This window comes from Pseudophryne corroboree, chromosome 11 (assembly GCF_028390025.1).
Source record: "Pseudophryne corroboree isolate aPseCor3 chromosome 11, aPseCor3.hap2, whole genome shotgun sequence".
Classification (NCBI taxonomy): domain Eukaryota; kingdom Metazoa; phylum Chordata; class Amphibia; order Anura; family Myobatrachidae; genus Pseudophryne; species Pseudophryne corroboree.
In genome coordinates, this window is record NC_086454.1 from 317,171,816 (window position 1) to 317,195,181 (window position 23,366).

The 23,366-nt window shown below is 45.4% G+C and overlaps 1 protein-coding gene across 4 annotated transcripts in view; it reads right to left on the reverse strand.

Annotated features, from left to right (window-relative positions):
• BANP (BTG3 associated nuclear protein) overlaps positions 1-23,366 on the reverse strand; it is a 753,599-nt gene that overhangs the window by 381,973 nt on the left and 348,260 nt on the right. For all 4 annotated transcript variants that reach the window (XM_063945657.1, XM_063945659.1, XM_063945658.1 and 1 more), the window contains one exon: positions 14,051-14,290. In XM_063945657.1, coding sequence (XP_063801727.1) covers positions 14,051-14,290 — 240 coding nt within the window. The remainder of the gene's footprint in view (positions 1-14,050; positions 14,291-23,366) is intronic.

The window sequence follows — 23,366 nt, forward strand, 5'->3', positions numbered from 1 at the left end:
TGCAAAAAAATTTACATATCTTATCCATCAAATGCTTTTATTAGCATGTACTCGTTACCAACAGTCTATAAACTAGACTTTTCTGTACACATATATCCAACAAGAAACAGGCCTCTCTGACTCAGAGCTCCGCCAGCCGCAAGATTTATGGCTTGATAAGCGAGATACGCTGGAAGGTTGCGATCACTGGGGCCCGTTGGTGTCCCCTGACCAAAGCGAGTTTCAGGCCCTGTCTGCAAACAGTTCAGATGTTAGGCGGATGACTGTGGCAATATGATCCTTGTGGATACACAGTCCTGGCATGACGCAATTCCTGTTCCAGAACACTTTGCTACGGTTGCAGTAATTGGCCATTTGTAGCGAAGCATCAATTGCACATTGTGAATGAGCAGAGGACATTTAAGTCAGAGTTTCTGCCACCATCACAGCAATCTCCCTGTGGTGTAACAGATACTGTATGTCAAAACTGTGAAGGTAAACAATCGTTCGTTTGGAAAAATTCTTGTTGGCAACTTTTCTTGCGCAAAGCTTGACATCAGATGTTCACAATTAGGGAGACGTTTTGGGCGCATTTGCCAGTGTAATAGGAAAGAGAATCAAAAAAGGACGCTTTAATGAGCTGCTGTGCTGATCTCACATAACTGTGCTCGCTGGATACACACTCACAGGGAGACATATATAACAACACAGAAATAGGAACACAGACGATGAGGACGCCTAACAGTCTACAGTTTTAGGTCACGCCTTCCACTGGCATCCAAAAAGGGCACAAAAGGCCTGACCCGGAGGTGGATGCACCACCGATCTCTGACACAGTGGAGAGATTATTTGCTGCTGTGCATGCATCTAAGTCGCACCGTGCATGTGTCCCGATTGTGTCTGTACAGAGGGACTGATTGGGATTTGTACAAATCCGATGTTTGTGGTCTGCGCATGTGCAGTACAGTTCTTGCGATTTCATTCGCAGAGACCTCTTAGTTTGGAGGGACGGCAACCGGGACGATTTTTCAAAATGGGGGCATGCTGCCGTTTTGTAGGTGTTAAGAGCTCAGGGTCTGCGTCATTAGAGGCAGGCTTCCTGGACTCGGCTGTCCTGATCCAACGGCCACTTTCAGTGGCTATGTAAAGAAACCAAAGCAATGGTTTCCTAATTAAAAAAGTATAAGAACCCAACGAATACGAAATAATTTCAATTAATGCCGAGGGATTGTAGTAAGAAAGCAATAACAATTTAATACAATATGCATAAAATACATAAAATATCCCAAACAACTTAATAAAAGCGTACCGAAAAGGTAGCAAAGGAGCCGCAGGTGGTATATGAGGCAGGGTGGTCCAGACTTCACCCTGCTCTGGCTCCTAAGCTTACCAAAAGGTTTGTCCAAGTTGAATCCAGTGGATGACATCAAGCCCTGAGGAAGAGATTGCAGATCTCGAAACGCGTTGGCTATTGGACATTTGCAAGTTGGAATGACCAGCATTCATCCATTAAGTTGTTTGGGATATTTTATGTATTTTATGCATATTGTATTAAATTGTATATTTGTATATTTTATTGCTTTCTTACTACAATCCCTCGGCGTTAATTGAAATTTATTTCGTATTCGTTGGGTTCTTATACCTTTTCAATTAGGAAACCATTGCTTTGGTTTCTTTACATAGCCACTGAATGAGGGCGCCCAAGATACACCACCCTACATTTCTACATATGTTTCATTTGTTGGGGGAGGAAGGAAAACTCCATAGGTGGATCCCTGGCAGCCCATTTCCTTTCTAGCGCTCAACAGGTTCCTTCACACCCTTTCTAATACTGATCCAACGGCCAGTCTGAGTAAGCTTTGGCTTACGCAGACTTACCAAGGTTGTCTACCATCATGAGTTGCCACCGACTGTTGCAATGATCTGATGTTGCGTTCTCATGCGCAGCGCTCTGATCATCGCAGATGCATGGAGGCATAGGTGTCAAAACGCGTAGAAGGGTATGATAAAGTGGAGATAAGTAGAGGGATCTATTTACTAAGCCATGGAGAGAGAAAGTGGATGGATATAAGGTACCAGCCGATCAGCTCCTCTGCCATGTCATAGGCTGTGTTTGAAAAATTACAGTAAGGAGCTGACTGACTGGTACAATATCTCTTTCCTCTTAATCACTTTCCAAAGCTTAGTACATCTGCAACATGTGAAGAGAGCTTAATGGGACAAGACTCCACTGATTTCAATTAATCCCCTGCTCAGCACATGAAAAGCATATATGAAAAGGTAAGTGCACACACCAGCCACCGAATCAAGGCATGAAAAACATGCATCCCTTTTCGTGTATAGTTCACATGTGGGACCACACCGGTATCGCTGACATGAAAAGGGTCACATCAGGTGCTGGTACTGTCTCTTACCTAAAAAAGTAAAATAACACAGGATGGCTATGTACTCAAAACGTGAATGTGAGACCTCAGGCAAAAGTAAATGAACGGGATACTCCAGATATTCATGGGTCTATCCCGCTTAGCAGTCTGGCAACCAAGAAAGGGAAATCGGCACTGTCCGCGAAACAGTGAAAACTCAGCGGGAATTCAAACTCCCACCCATTTTGAACATAGTGAATGCAGCTCTTGATAGAACAAAAGGAGGCACACTGAGCATAAATTATAGTACTAGCTACTAAGGATTGGGAAACACATGTATAGAAGCCCTCTTCTAGTTCCTTAGACAAGTGCATCCAGCACTTAGCATTCCCTCAGATTCTTCATTGGGCGTACTTCCTGCGCCGGTCAGTATGCTGGGAGGCCTTGCCCAGCGATGGGCGGCCCCCAGCATACGAGCAAAAGGATTGCAAAAGGATTGCAAGTTCTGCTGATTAGCAGCATCTGCTATCCTTACTGAATTAGCCCCAATATCTGTACAGTTCTGACGGTCACAGTACACCACTAAAATGAAGATCTATACAAACATCCTTTAATACAGGGCAGTACGGATGGTGTAATGGTTAGCATTACTGCCTCACAGCACTGAGGTCATGGGTTCAATTCCCACCATGGCCCTAACTGTGGGGAGTTTGTATATTCTCCCCGTACTTGCGTGGGTTTCCTCCGGGTACTCCGGTTTCCTCCCACAATCCAAAAATATACTGGTAGGTTAATTGGTTCCCAACAAAAATTAACCCTAGCATGAATGTGTGTGAGTGTACATGTGATAGGGAATCTAGATTGTAAGCTCCACTGGGGCAGGGACTGATGTGAATGGGCAAATATTCTCTGAAAAGCGCTGCGGAATATGTGTGCGCTATATAAATAACTGGTAATAAATAAATAATAAATAATAATAATACACCAAGTACATAAATGCTTATGAGACTAGGGCAGTGTTACAGTGGATGATGTCATTTTGTATCATCTCAGAGGTTTCAAACATTAGGATAATTATATTTTTAGCGGTGTATAATTAGCTGACCCATCATGTTCTAGAGGCTAATGATGAAAAGCTGCAGAATCACAAGTAATAATCATGGTGGAGAAATTAAACTACTTTAAAGGAGAAAGCAATTCAAAAAATGTGCAGTACATGTTAGATTTGTCTGGATAAGCATGTCAGAATGACAGATAGTACATAAGAAATGGTGCAAAGGTTATTAATTTGGCTCCTCAGGCTGACAGGCTGACATGATTCAGCAGGGTACAATCGTTTAGTTAATGGAAAATGAGCATTGGAGTAGTCAGAATTACTGTGAAAGCACTTTCTGAACCCCTAGCAAATACTCTCCGGAAATACTTCTCTGTATATCGTAACACGGCAAAGGCAGGATTTTGAGGCATAACCCAGGTATGAAGCACTAATTGGCTGAGTGAAATAATGGGCTGAGTTCAGCCCACAATATGGCTTCTGAAGTACAGATATATTAAAGTCACTGGCCTATGTGTTTGCACTTAGGCAGGTCTAGCAGCCCTCACACTCGCTTTACCTTAATTAAAATTCTGAAATCTCTGCAGAAACAAATCTGTCAATGAAAACTGCAAATCTCGCTAATAAGAACAATAATGGTGCTCAAGTTCATTGTCCATGTTTGCAATGCCGCCAAATCACTGATCACTAAGAATTGAAAATGTTCGACAGCACCGTCAATGCTCCATGCTCGAATTCACTTTATAGGTTCTATGGAGTACATTATAGGCGGTATTCAACTCCTTTCACCCCCTTCCACACCCGTTCTGTTTCTGCTTACAGGCACGTATAATTATTTTAGCTTGCAACCACTGGGGTAGCGACCCTTTACGCAGCTAAACCTAATTACCATGGGCTCCGATATGCGCAATAACGGGGATCACTTCAGAAAGGAGATTGGGCGTGATATATCATTTGAATACCGCCCGTATGGGAGTTTATAAAATAACACTGTGACTACTTTTCATACTTTATGATCCCCCTGGTACCTTTCACACTTCTTCCCTCTCCTTGGATTCTGCTAATTACCCCTCGTACACCTTCACTTTTGTTTTTGAATTTATTTTCTTATTCAATTTTTGCTAATAGTATTACTCTGGGTGTTTCCCAGGTTCTCTAATACCACTTTCAGACAGAAAAATCTCAAAAACCCGGATTTTTCACAGGTTTGTGTTTCCGGGAAAAACCCGGGTTACAGTCCCTTACCCCCTTTCACACAGCACAAAAAACCTGGAAAATTCCCGGGTCGACCCCTTTCATGTCAGCCCTGCAATAGACTTGTGTGTCATAAAAAATAGACTGTTTTTATGGCACACAGAGATGAGGTCATGAAAGTGGGTGGTGACTGATCACAGCATTGCATTACTGCTGAGTAGCCCGGAGTTCCTGGCTTATTGCTGTTTTTTGCTGTTTCACACAGCAAATGAGAGCCTAATGCAGCTGCTAGCACTGTTCTACCTGGCACAGTCTTACGCTGTCTCCCTCCATCTCCCCTGCAGCATAATGATGACCTCAGATGCCAGCGCCAGTGCCACGCCCACTCAGCCAGAGAGACCCTGCTGCTCAGCCAATCGCCGATGCCCCGCCAGCTCAGCCTCAACCCGTTTCTAAAATACCGGGTCGGACCCTTTCAGACAGCCGGCAACCCGTGTAAGAGACGGGAAAAACCCAGGTAAATTCCTGGGTCGAATTCCCGGGAACTCAGTCCCGTGTTGACCTTTCAGACAGAGAAAAGAATCCGGTAATTTCCCGGCTCCTGAAGGGTCGACCCGGGATTTTTTTCTGTCTGAAAGGGATATTAGTGTTGGAAGTTCTCTGGCCAAAGACTGTTTTTGTATATTTTATATTGTTTATGCTCTGTGTACTTTGTATGTTTGTGTTCTCTACCTTTTATGGTATTCTGTTTGTCACAACTTTATTGTATGGCTCTGTATCAAAATTGATTTCAATAATGCAATAAAAATCATTGTTTAACTAAAAAAATTAAAAAAAATAAAAAAAGAATTGTGTAGAGAGTTTGATTTGCACTACCAGTAATAACGAAGGTTCCACTCAAGGTCTGAAAACGTACAGGGTAACTGGATTGTGACTAAATTGCCCCTGGTGGGAGATTGTGTCCCCACAAAGACAGGGACGGATATTTATTCTACCAGCAACTTAACATGACTGCAGGACAAGGTTGTGAGTGGCTTCTCATTGATATGGGACTGGGCAAAAATGTTTGCATGGAGCAGCTGGGGAATCGATGGCATGATTCTTGGCTTCCTCCCCAGGATATGTGTGCCGATAAAGGGGTCTATTCATGAAGCAGTGAAAAGATCTATTCAGTTAAAAGAGTGGAGAAGTGAGCCTGTGGAGAAGTTGCCCATGACAACCAATCAGCTGCTCCATACAACTGTATAGTATGCAAATTATAAATGTTACTTCAATGCTGATTGGTTGCCATGGGCAACTTCTCCACACTTTTCACTGCTTCATGAATAGACCCCTAACTTTTCAGACACCTACTGTATGCATGAGCAAAGTCTTGGAAGCCACACGACTGGCCATTGGCTGATCCACTGGTAAATAAAAGGACAATCCTTCTGCTGCGTAGAAGTATGTGTCACCCAGAGTGACCGATCTACATACTATTACTCCCGAGGAGGTCATGCATTGACGTACCTTCTAAACGAAACCTCACACATATCTGGTATCAAAACTGGTTGCAAACAACTTGATTAAAAGCGGAAGTATCCTATCAGTAGCATCTTATAAAACCCTGGACCCTAATGGATTCCTCCGAGAAATAGATCATTAAATACGCTTTCAATTACCGCTGTTGGTTGAAAAGCCTATTAATTTAACAAAGACTAGTAAACACAGAGGGTTCTATGAGTTGTCTGTGGTTTTCTGGGACGGGGGCCCCTCACTCATTCCATCCCGTGCAGTTAATAAGTCTGTTTCCATCCTGCACTTACATTTATGCCTACGCAGTGTTTTCAGAACACCACAGAACACCAAAGTAAACTTATAACGAAGTGTTTTTATTAGCTACTGAGATTTCTCGCAGTTGAAAAGCAAATGCAAGCCTGCTGACAAGGCAATTGTACATGTGAGGCTTTGGGCTTATGCAAACACTGTTATTTCAGTGTGGTGTTGAGACACTGATACCATGCGGACCGAGCACCCCAGAACCAGCCAAAGTCCTGCGTTTCCGGATTCTCCATTCACCAAAACTGGCAGATCAGCTCTCTCCTGGCACAAACGGTCTCTCCTTTCCTTTCCTCTCTAAAGTGGAATTCAGTTCAGCGGAATTCCACATAAATTGTACCATTTTTATAGGAGGGAAAGCACACAGCATCCTCTTTTTATTTCTCTCCGTGTCCATATTAGCCTTCCAAGCACTATAAAAGGCATATCCAAGCAGCACTGTTGAAACATTTTGTTGCTGTGCTAATGAACACTCAGAAAATTGATGCAGACGAGCTATGGAAATATCTATGCCAAGGAAGGTTGCAGGCAAACAGAATATCTTTTCAGAGCAGATTTAAAGGGATGCCAACGCCTCAACTTTGTTTTGCAGTGCAAATGTTCTCATTATATGATTTGCTAGAGGTAAACCTGCGGCAAGAGCGCCATTTCTAAAATAGCTGATTTTTCAACTAAACGTCATGCGATTTAAGGGTTTATAAACTGTTGTGGTTCTAGATTACACCTTTCAAATTGCTGGACAGTAAATCCAGTGGTTTTTTACCTATTAACTGATAAATATCTTTGGATTATAAAAAAACAACAACAACAAAAAAAACAACAACAACAACTCCTATGAATGTTCAGCAAGCAGCAAAAACCCCCCCAAAAAAACCCAACAACTCCTATGAATGTTCAGCAAGCAGCAAAAGACTAGATTTAAACTCCCTGTAAATCTTGTCTGGATTAGGGGGTTTGGGCCTTTGTCTGGAACTGGACTCCCACAATGTCATCTAACAACCCCAGTGATATAGCCTGACCCTGTACCAATCCCTGCACCCAACCAACAAGGGGGTTCTGGGAGTAGGTGGGATACACCAAGTGTGTCATAAACAGACACGGAAACAAGGAGGCCAGTGTAGCTCTCCCAGGTTCCCAGCTGCATCATGAGAACACGTCCTGATTGTACACAGAATATTTATGCCAGGATACAATTGTTTGTTTTTCATTATTGCATTGTTTGCTTGTGTTATACACAAACAGTTGGAAGCAACACATGGCCTGGTTCCTGCTGTGCAACATAGTGTACATTTATGCAGGAAAATAAATACATAGCAACATTCTTTGTTGACATGACAAAGCTACTTATGGCTCCTTTAAAAAATCCACAATACAACAAAAACTGCACAGGGTGGGAAATCATTAGTCATGTACTACGGAGGTCGGAGACCCTTCCTCACGGTTTAGGCTGTTTCTAATTTCCAACCCACTTAAAGCCCAAGAGCCTTAAATTGAGAATAGACAGTGCTGCAGGGGCAAGTCTCAGAGATCCGGACCCCGCACTGACCCAGGCTGACTCCCACACAAGCTGAGCTCCGGGACAGAACAGCGCATCCGATAAGTGACCCACGGAAATCTCTGCGTTGGGAAATTACAGGAGATGAAAGGAGACGAGAACGTAATTTATACTTCGCACAATGACCTAGACTAGTGAATACAGCCTATGTGAACACAATGATGTCTACTGGAGATCTGAGTTACATAGTAGGGTGCGGTTTACAGAAAGACATGAGTCAGTCACGTTAATCCAACAGTGAATATAAAAAGGGGTTTTCAATCCAATCTGTCATCGCATTTTTCTGTAGTTCGAGTTACGTTTACTTGACTACAGAGTTTACTGCTTCAAACAAATTACAGTTTAGATAGAAGATTGTTAAAGTGAACTACCATGGCTTGGCATAATGGGGGTTTTGATACCAGAAATTATGTCTGGGAATGAAGGAGTTAAGCACTCCACTGTAGTAAACTGCTATGAGAATCTGCTGCTTAGTGCAACCAAGCAAGATGGAGGCGTTGTCCTGATTTTTGATGAGCCACTTAACTTCTCACCTTAGACAGATTAAAAGTCCTGAAACCTAACAAAAAAAAATCTATATTTATGTCTTTATTTATTATGTCATTCATTAGCTTTGTATAGTCGCAGCCCCCACTTGCTGTTTAGCGGTAATTCTAATCAATGAATTCAGATACAGTTATGTGGATCCCTCCTCTGCCCACATGACAATGATATTACTCCTGTGGCCATGTGCACACCTGCATGACAGTGACACTACTCCTGACAGTGATATTACTCCCGTGGCCATGTGCACACCTGCATGATAGTGATATTACTCCTGTGACCATGTGCACACCTGCATGATAGTGATATTACTCCCGTGGCCATGTGCACACCTGCATGATAGTGATATTACTCCTGTGACCATGTGCACACCTGCATGATAGTGATATTACTCCCGTGGCCATGTGCACACCTGCATGATAGTGATATTACTCCCATGGCCTTGTGCACACCTGCATGACAATGATATTACTCCTGTGGCCATGTGCACACCTGCATGACAGTGATATTACTCCTGACAGTGATATTACTCCTGTGACCATGTGCACACCTGCATGACAATGATATTACTCCTGTGGCCATGTGCACACCTGCATGATAGTGATATTACTCCCGTGGCCATGTGCACACCTGCATGACAGTGATACTACTCCTGACAGTGATATTACTCCTGTGACCATGTGCACACCTGCATGACAGTGATACTACTCCTGACAGTGATATTACTCTCGTGGCCATGTGCACACCTGCATGACAGCGATATTACACTCGTGGCCATGTGCACACCTGCATGACAGTGATATTACTCCCGTGGCCATGTGCACACCTGCATGACAGCGATATTACACTCGTGTCCATGTGCACACCTGCGTGACAGCGATATTACACTCGTGGCCATGTGCACACCTGCATGACAGTGATATTACTCCCGTGGCCATGTGCACACCTGCATGACAGCGATATTACACTCGTGTCCATGTGCACACCTGCATGACAGTGATATTACTCTCGTGGCCATGTGCACACCTGCGTGACAGCGATATTACACTCGTGTCCATGTGCACACCTGCATGACAGTGATACTACTCCTGACAGTGATATTACTCCTGTGACCATGTGCACACCTGCATGACAATGATATTACTCCTGTGGCCATGTGCACACCTGCATGATAGTGATATTACTCCCGTGGCCATGTGCACACCTGCATGACAGTGATACTACTCCTGACAGTGATATTACTCCTGTGACCATGTGCACACCTGCATGACAGTGATACTACTCCTGACAGTGATATTACTCTCGTGGCCATGTGCACACCTGCATGACAGCGATATTACACTCGTGGCCATGTGCACACCTGCATGACAGCGATATTACACTCGTGGCCATGTGCACACCTGCATGACAGCGATATTACACTCGTGTCCATGTGCACACCTGCATGACAGTGATACTACTCCTGACAGTGATACTACTCCTGACAGTGATATTACTCTCGTGGCCATGTGCACACCTGCATGACAGTGATATTACTCCCGTGGCCATGTGCACACCTGCATGACAGTGATATTACTCCCGTGGCCATGTGCACACCTGCATGACAGTGATACTACTCCTGACAGTGATATTACTCTCGTGGCCATGTGCACACCTGCATGATAGTGATATTACTCCCGTGGCCTTGTGCACACCTGCATGACAGTGATATTACACTCGTGGCCATGTGCACACCTGCATGACAGCGATATTACACTCGTGGCCATGTGCACACCTGCATGACAGCGATATTACACTCGTGGCCATGTGCACACCTGCATGACAGCGATATTACACTCGTGGCCATGTGCACACCTGCATGACAGTGATATTACTCCCGTGGCCATGTGCACACCTGCATGACAGTGATACTACTCCTGACAGTGATATTACTCTCGTGGCCATGTGCACACCTGCATGATAGAGATAAACCTCCCGCGGCCATGTGCACACCTGCATGACAGCGATATTACACTCGTGGCCATGTGCACACCTGCATGACAATGATACTACTCCTGTGGCCATGTGCACACCTGCATGACAATGATACTACTCCTGTGGCCATGTGCACACCTGCATGACAGCGATATTACACTCGTGGCCATGTGCACACCTGCATGACAGTGATATTACTCCCGTGGCCATGTGCACACCTGCATGACAGTGATACTACTCCTGACAGTGATATTACACTCGTGGCCATGTGCACACCTGCATGACAGCGATATTACACTCGTGGCCATGTGCACACCTGCATGACAGCGATATTACACTCGTGTCCATGTGCACACCTGCATGACAGTGATACTACTCCTGACAGTGATACTACTCCTGACAGTGATATTACTCTCGTGGCCATGTGCACACCTGCATGACAGTGATATTACTCCCGTGGCCATGTGCACACCTGCATGACAGTGATATTACTCCCGTGGCCATGTGCACACCTGCATGACAGTGATACTACTCCTGACAGTGATATTACTCTCGTGGCCATGTGCACACCTGCATGATAGTGATATTACTCCCGTGGCCTTGTGCACACCTGCATGACAGTGATATTACACTCGTGGCCATGTGCACACCTGCATGACAGCGATATTACACTCGTGGCCATGTGCACACCTGCATGACAGCGATATTACACTCGTGGCCATGTGCACACCTGCATGACAGCGATATTACACTCGTGGCCATGTGCACACCTGCATGACAGTGATATTACTCCCGTGGCCATGTGCACACCTGCATGACAGTGATACTACTCCTGACAGTGATATTACTCTCGTGGCCATGTGCACACCTGCATGATAGAGATAAACCTCCCGCGGCCATGTGCACACCTGCATGACAGCGATATTACACTCGTGGCCATGTGCACACCTGCATGACAATGATACTACTCCTGTGGCCATGTGCACACCTGCATGACAATGATACTACTCCTGTGGCCATGTGCACACCTGCATGACAGCGATATTACACTCGTGTCCATGTGCACACCTGCATGACAATGATACTACTCCTGTGGCCATGTGCACACCTGCATGACAGTGAAAATACTCCCGTGACAACGTGCACACCTGCATGACAGTGATACTACTCCTGACAGTGATATTACTCTCGTGGCCATGTGCACACCTGCATGACAGTGATATTACTCTCGTGGCCATGTGCACACCTGCATGACAGCGATATTACACTCGTGGCCATGTGCATACCTGCATGACAGCGATATTACACTCGTGGCCATGTGCACACCTGCATGACAGCGATATTACACTCGTGGCCATGTGCACACCTGCATGACAGTGAAAATACTCCCGTGACAACGTGCACACCTGCATGGCAGTGATTTTACTCCCATACCCTTGTGTACACCTGCATGACAGCAATATTACTCCCATGGCCTTGAGCACTATTGCATGTCAGTGATACTACTATTGTGGCCTTTTGCACGCCAGCATAACAGTGACATTATTCCTGCTACCTTGTGCACACCTGAATGACAGCAAAATTAATCCTGTGGTCTTGTGCACACCAGCATGACAGCAAAATTACTCCCGTTGCCTTGTGCATACATACATAACAGCAGTATTACCCCATGGCCTTGTCCACAATTACATGACAGTAATATTACCCCCATGGCCTTGTGCATACCTGCATAACAGAGATATTATGCCCACGGCTTTGTGCACACCTGCATGACAATGATATTACTCCTGTGGCCTTGTGCACACCTGCATGACAGTGATATGCCCGTAGTTGTGCAAACCTGCATGATACCTGCGATATTGCTCCCGTGGCCTTGTATGCACCTGCATGACAGCATTATTACTTCTGTGGCCTTGTGCAAACCTGCATGACAGTGGTATTACTCCCATGGCCTTGAGCACAATTGCATGACAGTGATATTACTCCCATAGCTTTGTGCACACATGCATAACAGTGAAATTACTCCCGTGGCCATGTGCATACCTGCATAACAGTGAAATTACTCCCGTGGCCATGTGCACACCTGCATGACAGTGATATTACTCCCGTAGCTTTGTGCACACATGCATAACAGTGAAATTACTCCCGTTGCCTTGTGTACACCTACATGACAGTGATATTCCCTGTATCTTTGTGTACACACGCATGACAGTGATATTACTGCCATGGCCATGTGTACACCTACATGACCTTGATATTACTCCAATGGCCTTATGCACACCTGCATGACAGTGATATTACTCCCGTTGCCTTGTGCATACCAGCATGCCAGTGATATTACCCGCTCCTCTCCCATTTACATCTGACCTTATCTCCCTTTACACTCCCACCCGTCCTCTTCGCTCTGCTAATGCACGCCGCCTCTCCTGCCGACTGATTACTTCCACCCACTCCTACCTTCAAGATTTCTCATGTGCTGCTCCATTTCTCTGGAATTCCCTACCTCTTCCCCTCAGACTCTCCACATCTCTACAAAACTTCAAACTGGCTCTCAAGACCCACTTCTTCACCAAACCCAGCCAAATCTCATCTTAACCCTCGTTCCACGCTCACTCTATACCCCATCTGTGCCACCCCTGTCTGTCTGCCCCTCCCATTTAGAATGTAAGCTCTCACAAGCAGGGCCCTCAGCCCGTATGTGTTTATCCTTCTCTTACTTAAACATCCTCGACAGCACCTAATCCCTCAGTTTTCTGCCACTCTGATACTTTTGTCTGTGTTATTTACCCTGTACATGTCCTATATTGTCTTCAACTGTAAGTCACTATTGTCCCGATTTAATTTTTAATTTATGTACTCTGTAATTGGACGCTGCGGATCCCTTGTGGCGCGATATAAATAAAGAAGACTTATGCACACCAGCATGGCAGTGATATTACTCTCGTGGCCACCTGCATAAAAATTATATTACTCCTGTTGCCTTGTGCACAACTGCATGACAGTGATATTACTTCCATGGCCTCATGTATACGGCACGGCAGCACTATTACTCACGTGCCCTTGTGTACACCTGCATGACAGCGATATTACCCCCCTTGGCCTTCTGCACACCTGCATGGTACAGATATTACTCCTGTGATAATACTTGGCTGTCTGACTTTTACTAACTCTACATATGCTCTGCATGCTGTATAAGACACATGAATATTAGCTGTGTGAAAAAGAGGGAAAATATTACCCAGCATACAATGCACTGAGGGTAAGAATCTGCTTTCTAATTATGGCTACATTATAGCTGTCATCTTGGGCGCCAAGCCCTGCAGGGACACCTATTACAACCCTTACACCGAATCCCCGGATAGAGCAAATTGGATAGTTCTGCTCTACTCATGGGTGCTTTTCCTTTTGCCCAACGTGGACAACCCCTGTAAGGTATGTTCAGCTCTAGAACGGTTACATACAGTACACACATACATGTCAATGTTGCGGGGTAGATTTCACACAGCAGGAGGCAATAGTATAGAGAACATCAAAGGAGGTTCAATGACATCCCTCATCCATCCTACTTACACCGTATACCGTATATCATCAGGGGATCAAGCTGCTTTTTCCCATGCTTCCCCTGGCCCGACAGGTTGGAGACGGCCTGTATCTCCCGGTGGAAAAGGTAATCCAGCAGCGTCAGGGCCATCTTCTCCGCTGTGCGACAGTTAGTGCTGATATGCAGCATGTCGGCCGCTGTGATGGGACATCTCACTCTCATCTCCGCATTGCTCTCGTCCCCCAGCCAGGTGCCACTCGGGTAATCCTCTAAAGGGAGAGATGACACAGGTTACAGAGATTTATCCAGCATTCCGATTAAAGAGAATGACAACATGATAACAAAAAGTATGACAGTATTCTGACAATAACTATATCGAGCTGGTGCAGTGTCTGGAAGTTGTATCATAATATGAGTATAGGTACTCGGTGCATTGTGTGGAGGTAGTATTATAATATGTATAGGTAATCGGTACAGTGTATGGACGGTGTATTATAATATGTACATAGCTACTCGGTGCAGTGCATGAAGTTGTAATAGAAAGTGTACATAGGTACTTGGTGCAGTGTGCAGTATGTATGTAGGTACTTGGTGCAGTACATAGTATGTATGTAGGGACTTGGTGCAGTGTGCAGTATGTATGTAGGTACTTGGTGCAGTACATAGTATGTATGTAGGGACTTGGTGCAGTGTGCAGTATGTATGTAGGTACTTGGTGCAGTACATAGTATGTATGTAGGGACTTGGTGCAGTGTGCAGTATGTATGTATGTACTTGGTGCAGTACATAGTATGTATGTAGGGACTTGGTGCAGTGTGCATTATGTATGTAGGGACTTGGTGCAGTACATAGTATGTATGTAGGGACTTGGTGCAGTGTGCAGTATGTATGTAGGTACTTGGTGCAGTACATAGTATGTATGTAGGGACTTGGTGCAGTATGTATGTAGGTACTTGGTGCAGTACATAGTATGTATGTAGGGACTTGGTGCAGTACATAGTATGTATGTAGGTACTTGGTACAGTACATAGTATGTATGTAGGGACTTGGTGCAGTATGTATGTAGGTACTTGGTGCAGTACATAATATGTATGTAGGGACTTGGTGCAGTGTGCAGTATGTATGTAGGGACATGGTGCAGTGTGCAGTATGTATGTAGGGACTTGGTGCAGTGTGCAGTATGTATGTAGGGACTTGGTGCAGTACATAATATGTATGTAGGGACTTGGTGCAGTGTGCAGTATGTATGTAGGGATTGGGGGGGTCATTCCGAGTTGATCGTAGCTGTGCTAAATTTAGCACAGCTACGATCATTCACACTGACATGCGGGGAAACGCCCAGCACAGGGCTATCCCGCCCCGCATGACAGTGCCCCCCCCCCCCCCACACCACACCACAGAAGTGCAAAGGCATCACATAGCGGCGATGCCTTTGCACTGCAAGAGTAGCTCCCGACCCGCGCAACTTTAGCATGCTGGCCGGGAGGTACTCATCGCTCCCCAGCCCGCAGCGGCTGCGTGTGACGTCACGCAGCCGCCCCGGCCCGCCCCTCCAATGGTCCGGCCATGCCTGCGTTGGCCGGACCGCACCATCATAGTGCACCGTCATAGTGCATATTGCAGGACAGTGAGTGGCAGTGTGAAGATGATTATATATATTGTAGGTAAGAAAGGGGGGAGTGGGGGGTTTGAAAACAGAATTTAATCATATAACCGGTAAGTATATAATGAATGTCCGATTTAAATAAGGTATCTAACCTTTAATGTCTCCTATTATTTCCGGTGGCGTTTCCTAGGGGTTCACTACGGCTGGCCGGCGGTCGGGCTCCCGGCGACCAGCATCCCGGCGCCGGGAGCCCGACCGCCGGCTTACCGACAGCTTGGCGAGCGCAAATGAGCCCCTTGCGGGCTCGCTGCGCTCGCCACGCTACGGGCATGGTGGCACACTATTTTATTCTCCCTCTATGGGGGTCGTGGACCCCCACGAGGGAAAATAATTGTCGGTATTCCGGCTGTCGGGCTCCCGGCGCCGGTATACTGAGCGCCGGGAGCCCGACCGCCGGCAAACAGAAGACCACCCTTTCCTAGTCACAGGTAACAGTATGCAATATAAATTCATGGCAGACCCAACACAATGGTTAACGCTGCCGTCCATCCCCCTCACGCACAGCGACCGCCTCTGCGGCAATCGCTAGGCAACGACAGCTGCCATGCAACGGCGCACTGTGGCTCCGGTGCATGCGCAGTTCCGACCCGATCGCTGCGCTGCCAGAAACTGCAGCGAGCGATCGGGTCGGAATGACCCCCTTGGTGCAGTGTGCAGTATGTACATACGGCATAGGGGGGCCTGACTCATGTCTGTAAGGAATTGCACAACTGCAAGAAAGTGGCTTTGCAATTCTGTGTTATTAAAATTCTAATGCAGCAGGGGGCTTCTGTAGGAGATAGACGCCTACTGTCTGCAGTAGTGAAGATACAATTGTTTTAGGCACTTACCAGCCTGCGTAGGATGAAGCCGAGTACACACCTATGCAATTGTCAGCCCATTCTCAGCCCATTCTCCCAATATCGGATGACCGACCGCTGATTGTATAGGTGTGTATGCTGTGCCGATGCATGAACGTTAGCCTATAACTGGCTAATAATGATCCTGCAACGGTCGGGACCGGGTGGTCGCAAGTGATGTGCTGCACAGCCAACCTCCCGATCCCTGTAGAAGAGCCGCTTGAAACACCTCAACACCACCCCGCCTCACAGAAGGCCACAGGGGTTCATTGCTGGATACACCCAGCTCAGCTGTTCAGGTGCGTTAAACATGATCAGCACGCTGGCCGTTGGATCCGGACACCTGGGTCCAAGAAGTGTGCATCGCAGACACTGTACCTGTCACGCTTTCAAAACCGGGCGGCATGCTGCGGCTAATAGGTGGCTGCAAGTAAAAACGCAGGACCCATATTATACGTAAGCAAACCATCAAACATCGTATTTGTATGCAAACCATCGGGTTTGCATACAGATGTGAATTAGGAATAGGTACGGTGTAGAGAGATGGTGTTATAGTGCATATTGTAGGACAGTGAGTGGCAAGTGTGAAGATGATTATATATACTGTAGGTAAGAAAAGAGGGGGGGGGGGTTCTGTGCACAGGTATCTCCGTTATTTTGAAAACAGAATTTAATCATATAACCGTTAAGTATATAATGAATGTCCTATTTAAATAAGGTATCTAACCTTTAATGTCTCCTATTATTTCCGGTGGCGTTTCCTAGTCACAGGTAACAGTATGCAATATAAATTCATGGCAGACCCAACACAATGGTTAAGGTTTGCCATGACTTTATACTGCATCTTAAAAAATGAAAAGAAAAAAAGAAAAGAAAAACTCAACAAATTATTCTATTAATGTCATATGATTGATGTATTTGATGTATACAACTAAGGTGTTTTGTTTTTTTTTGGAGTGAAGACAATACTGCTCAAACAGACGGCTATTTTTTGCTTATGATAAATGCAAAATAGCTGCACATATGGTATCGTACTCGATTTAACAGGGATTAATATATAAACTGTCGCCCTAATATTATTTGAACTGTCTATGTCTACTTTGTCCATCTAGTCTGCCTATACACACACACACACACACACACTTACACACTAGGGTTAATTTTTATCAGGAGCCAATTACCTATCATTATATATATATTTTTTTTTTTTTTATATAGACTCAGCATAGATAGATTATATTTTTGGGTTGGTTTTTTTTTGATAGATTGACCGGAACACCCCGGAGGAAATCCACGCGGGCATGGAGAGAATATATAAACTCCACACAGTTAGGGCCGTGGTGGAAATCAAACCCATGATCTTAGTGCTGTGAGGCAGTAATGCTAACCCGTTACACTATCCACACTGTCATATTTAATAATGGTTTTATTCTATTTGTCTAATGCGTGCTCGTTATTTTAGATAGATTCATAATAAAAGTTACGTTTTGACTATAAGCATACCACCGCACAAGAGTCTACATTCTCTGGCCATAACATATAATTATATATAGGGTAATGTTGCTCCTAAGGAAAGTAATTACCACACACACACAGACATAAGGGCTGCCAGTGGAACATGCGGCCTAATGAACCTCTGCAGGCCTGCACAGTCTCCAGAATAAGACCCCTGGCAGTGATTCCATCTAGGAATGTATATGTGACAGTCTATACTAATTTACTGTACATGTAAATAGAAAGATTTTCTGTGTGACAAAATAAAAATAAGACTGAAATAGTCACAAGAATGACAGGAATTAAACAAAAAGAAAAAAAAACTTTGTGATTGTTCTTTCTCTGTTAATTTAATGTACTCTCATGAAATGAAGCTAATGAGTTACATTTGGTGACTCGGTCTATACACATTCTGTACATATTCTCAGGGCAACATATTAAAGCCAGATCCACAGCTGCTGAGCGCCGGACAGTATTATGTGGGCTGTATACAAGGGTGGTCTTCAGGTTGCCGGCGGTCGGGGTCCCGGCGACCAGCATACCGGCGCCGGAATCCCGACCGGTGGCATACCGACATCTTTTCTCCCTCTTGGGGGTCCAAGACCCCCCTGGAGGGAGAATAGATAGCGTGGCGTGCGTAGCGCATCACCGTGCCCGCAGCGTGGCAAGCGCAGTGAACCCGCAAGGGGCTCATTTGCGCTCGCCCAGCTGTCGGTATGGTCCCGACCGCCGGCAAACCATACTACACCCATATACAGTCAGGGCAGATACACTGATACCTACATGTGAGAGAGGCGAAATAGGATGATAGATATCCTGAACCGTACTGCACTCTTTATCCCATCAACTTGCACATTAGCCACTGTGTTACTGTATCATGGCCCTAATTCTGAGTTGACCGCAGCATCAAATTTGTTAGCAGTTGGGCAAAACCATGTGCACTGCAGGGGGGAAGATATAACATGTGCAGAGAGAGTTAGATTTGGGTGTGGTGAGTTCAAACTGAAATCTAAATTGCAGTGTAAAAATAAAGCAGCCAGTATTTACCATGCACAGAAACAAAATAACCCACCCAAATCTAACTCTCTCTGCACATGTTACATCTGCCCCACCTGCAGTGCACATGGTTTTGCCCAATTGCTAACAGACTTGCTGCTGCGATCAACTCAGAATTACCCCCTATGTCACAGTAGCAGGCAGTCGCTCTGATGCCATTGGGATGGCGGAAAAGTACCAGGACATTTCAGACAAAAATACACTGTGATTATGTCTATCTGAGATAAAGCGTCCGCCATTCAGTCCGTCCCCTGGCTTGCCCTAATGTGGTCGTCCGGCGGGGGGCCAAGCTATCACAGATTATTCTGCAATGTGCACAGAACGGCAGATCCCACACCGTGCAGCCAATAGTCTGTATTAGAAGGCTATAGGGCAGTGGTTCACAAACTTTTTGGGATCACGGCGCCCTAGAGTATCAGAATTAGTTTCACGGCACCCCTAGGCTATACGTTTCCTTACAGTAGGTTCAGTTGTGTGGTGAGGGACAGGATTCGCTTTTTTTTGTCCACATATTTTATGATTGGCAGCCGCCAGCACTGGTTTTTCCTATTACATGGACCATAAATAATTTGAATTGGCCCTGGACCACCAACCCAGGACACCCCTGCAAGTTCCCTGAGGCACCCCAGGGTGCCACGACCCACAGTTTGAGAACCACTGCCCTAGGGAACCACATGTCTATGGTTACAGATGACAGTCTATGATATTGCACACAAATACAAACATCTGAACTTGTGTTGTGACACAGGGTTTTCTTGTAATTCAGGGACTATGGCATTACTTGTAATAGTGGATAACGTTTTACTTTGTGACCACTGAATTGTAATTTAAGATTTTTCAATTAAATTCTTTGTCCACAGGAACAATATGCCCGGTATGCAGACTAAACTATCACAACGCGTCCAAGATCTCAGTGGCACCCTCTTGTGGAACAGTATGGCTATGCAGGTGAGGTCAGCTACATCACCACACATTACAGCTGGTTTCACAAGCTTTGGATTAATGGATATCAATGTCAAGTTGACAGGTCCAAGATATAAAACGGAAAAATACATAATGCACATAAAGTTAAAATGTTAGATGTCTTAGTAATTTGACAGAAGAACTGAGAGCTAAACTATAACAGTAATCTAATTTTGTAATTCAGAAAAACAAGTGGTATTTATTCTAGCGGAGCCAATCAACAGTAACGTAAAACAGAGCAGGAAAATAATAGTTTGAAAGTTCAGACTTCAGCACTGTTCCCAGGAGGAACCTCGGTCTGAGTTTTCAGGCCGCGAATGTGGCCTCAAGGAAATACACTGCTGTACGTGGAACAGAAAGGATTTGGTGCACGGGTTACATTGGTCTTTTCGCTACCTTATATACGTAGCCTAGTGACTGTAATCTGGCATGATGGCAAGGTCGCCAAACACGTCCATCTCTGTGCAGGAAATACAGAGAGGAACGCTAAAGGTGCCCATACACTTGACGATATTATGATCGATTTGGCTGTTTTAGACGGATCGAAACTACAAATCGTTCATAATAGTGCAGATCGTTCCATGTCTGTGAACGATCACGATACGCGGTCCCGCTGGTCGTTGGTTGGAGCTTCTGATCTTCCCTGCTGCAGGGAAGATCTGAAGCTATAGTCAACGACAGCCTGCTCCTGGATGTAGCCACTCCCAGATTTTAAGATACATCTTAAAGATGTATCATGGGGGTCATTCCGAGTTGATCACTAGCTGCCGTTTTTCGCAGCGCAGTGATCAGTGAAAAAAACGGCTAATTTGTGCATGCACCGCAATGCGCACGCGCGACGTGCGGGTACAAAGAGCATTGTGGTTTTGCACAGGTTCTAGCGAAGCTTTCAGTCGTGTTGCCGAACGCAGTAAGATTGACATGAAGTGGGCGTTTCTGGGTGTCAACTGACCATTTTCAGGGAGTGCTTAGAAAAAACGCAGGCGTGTCGGGAAAAACGCAGGCGTGGCTGGGCGGGTGTGTGACGTCAAAAGCCGTCCCTCCGTCATTAGAATCAATGCACACGAAGAGTAACTACAGGGCTGCTCTTGTTTTGCACAAAATGATTCTGAAGGCGCTCTGCTGCACAAGCGTTCGCACTTCTGCAAAGTGAAAATAGACTCCCCAGTGGGCGGTGACAATGCGTTTGCACGGCTACTAAAAACTGCTAGCGAGCGATCAACTCGGAATGACCCCCCATCTGTATTGTACTATGGGGGTCATTCTGACCCGTTCGCACGCAGCGGTTTGTCGCTGCGGTCCGAATGGGTCCGGAATGCACCTGCGCGGTGGGCGCACTGCGCATGCGTGACATTGCCCGGCGACAGGGGTCGCCGGGTTACGTCCAGGACAACGAAGAAAGCGGTTGCAGAGCCGACTGAAAGAAGATTGACAGAAAGAAGGCGTTCCTGGGAGGCTCCGGACCGTTGCCAGCCGTTTTTGGGGAGTGGATGAGAAAACGCAGGCGTGTCCAGGAGAACGGAGGGCGGATGTCCGACGTCAAAGCCGGCTCCAGCATTGCAGAGATTGTCGCACAGGGTAAGTATGTCCAGGGCTGGTCTTGTTTTACTTGAAACTTTTTTAGCTTAGCAGGGCTGCACAAGCGATCGCAGCCCTGCTAAGCTAAAATACACTCCCCCATAGGCGTGGACTAGTTGATTGCAGCAGCAGCAGCAAAAAGTTGCTGGCTGCGATCAACTCGGGATGACCACCCATATCGTTTGCCCAGGACTGCCGAGGAGCTACAGGGGGAATTCAAGGGAAATCATTAACGAGAAATCATCATTTACAGGTCGTCTAGTGTATGGGCACACAGCAGACATCCTCTGCTCATCCATTCATATGGTATGGAAACAGATAACAGACTAAGGTGATGATGAGTGGACCTTCCAGCCACTTCCCAAATCGAGAAATGTAGGTTCCTAAACAATGTAACGCTCCTGTGGTATCACATGGTGATTAATGGAAAACAATGTTACTCCGGGAGTCAGCAAATACCAAATAGTCTCATATAATCTATCTACATACTATTTGGACAAATGCAACAATGTGGACCTATGGTTTCACGACTACCTACCATTGAGAACATTTACTTTTAGTGATAGTCTCTGAGATATTCCGAGGATCCTATAGACCCTAAGTAAATATGGGATCTATAAATGAAGCCGTAGAAAGACTGGAGAAGTGAGCCTGTGGAGAAGTTGCCCATGGCAACCAATCAGCTGCTCCGTACAATTGTATAGTATGCAAATTATAAATGTTACTGCAATGCTGATTGGTTGCCATGGGCAACCTCTCCACACTTTTCACTGCTTCATGAATAGTTCCACCACTGCTGAGAGGAATCAGCAGCACAGGGCATTTGTATGACATCATAGTTTACAATCTTTCAGATTTGTACATATTTGGTGTTACCTGATCACTGCTTAATCAGGAGCAGACTACCAACATTCTGCCCATAACACATATGGCAGATCGAAACAGCGCAGAAATGAAGATTCCAACAGTTCATAGACCATGGGCCCTGTCACCCCCCTGCCCCCCCCCCCCCCCCTCCTTTCCCTCCAAGTAAGAAACTTAAAACATGTAATTATCTAAACTGAACATTTCCGGTATTGGGGTTTTTTATCATGTTGATATTCCCCTTTGCCGCTCAGCCAAATTTGGTAAAAACAAAAAGTTGCTGATGCTTTTGTGGCCGGACAAACTAAATTATATATTAATATTAGAATATCTGATTTGTTGAAAATGGAAACGCTGAAGACAGACAAATATATATATTTTGACAAAGTAATTGTGTTGTGTCCAAAGCAATTCAGTTTGAAAACCATACAATTTAATATTCCAAGCCTCAGGTCCGTCTCTCACATGAGCTAATGAATCATTGCAAACACTTCAAATCTAGCTTCTTAATGGGGCTGGGTGAGGAGCCAGCCAGAGCCAACGCCAGCTGCCTACCTGGTCATGGACAGAGCCCAGACTGACTTTCCATCCAGATTTCCAGTTGGAAAATTACTACTCCTTCAAAAAATGGAAAGTATGAAGCTGCAGAGTAAACAGACGGGGAATAAACAGTCGGCAGCAATGTTGATGGAACTTGCGGCTTATTTTTGGTTCATCTCCTATTGCTACTGTACAACTATCAAGGAGATTATTAGAGGAAGAGAACTTAAAATAGCTGCTGGTGTTCAGTCTACATGCCATCCCTAAAAACAAACTTACTGCTGCATTGGGTAATAAAACGTCCCGTCATCTCAGATTCCTGAGCAATGAGAGCAGAGCTGGAAC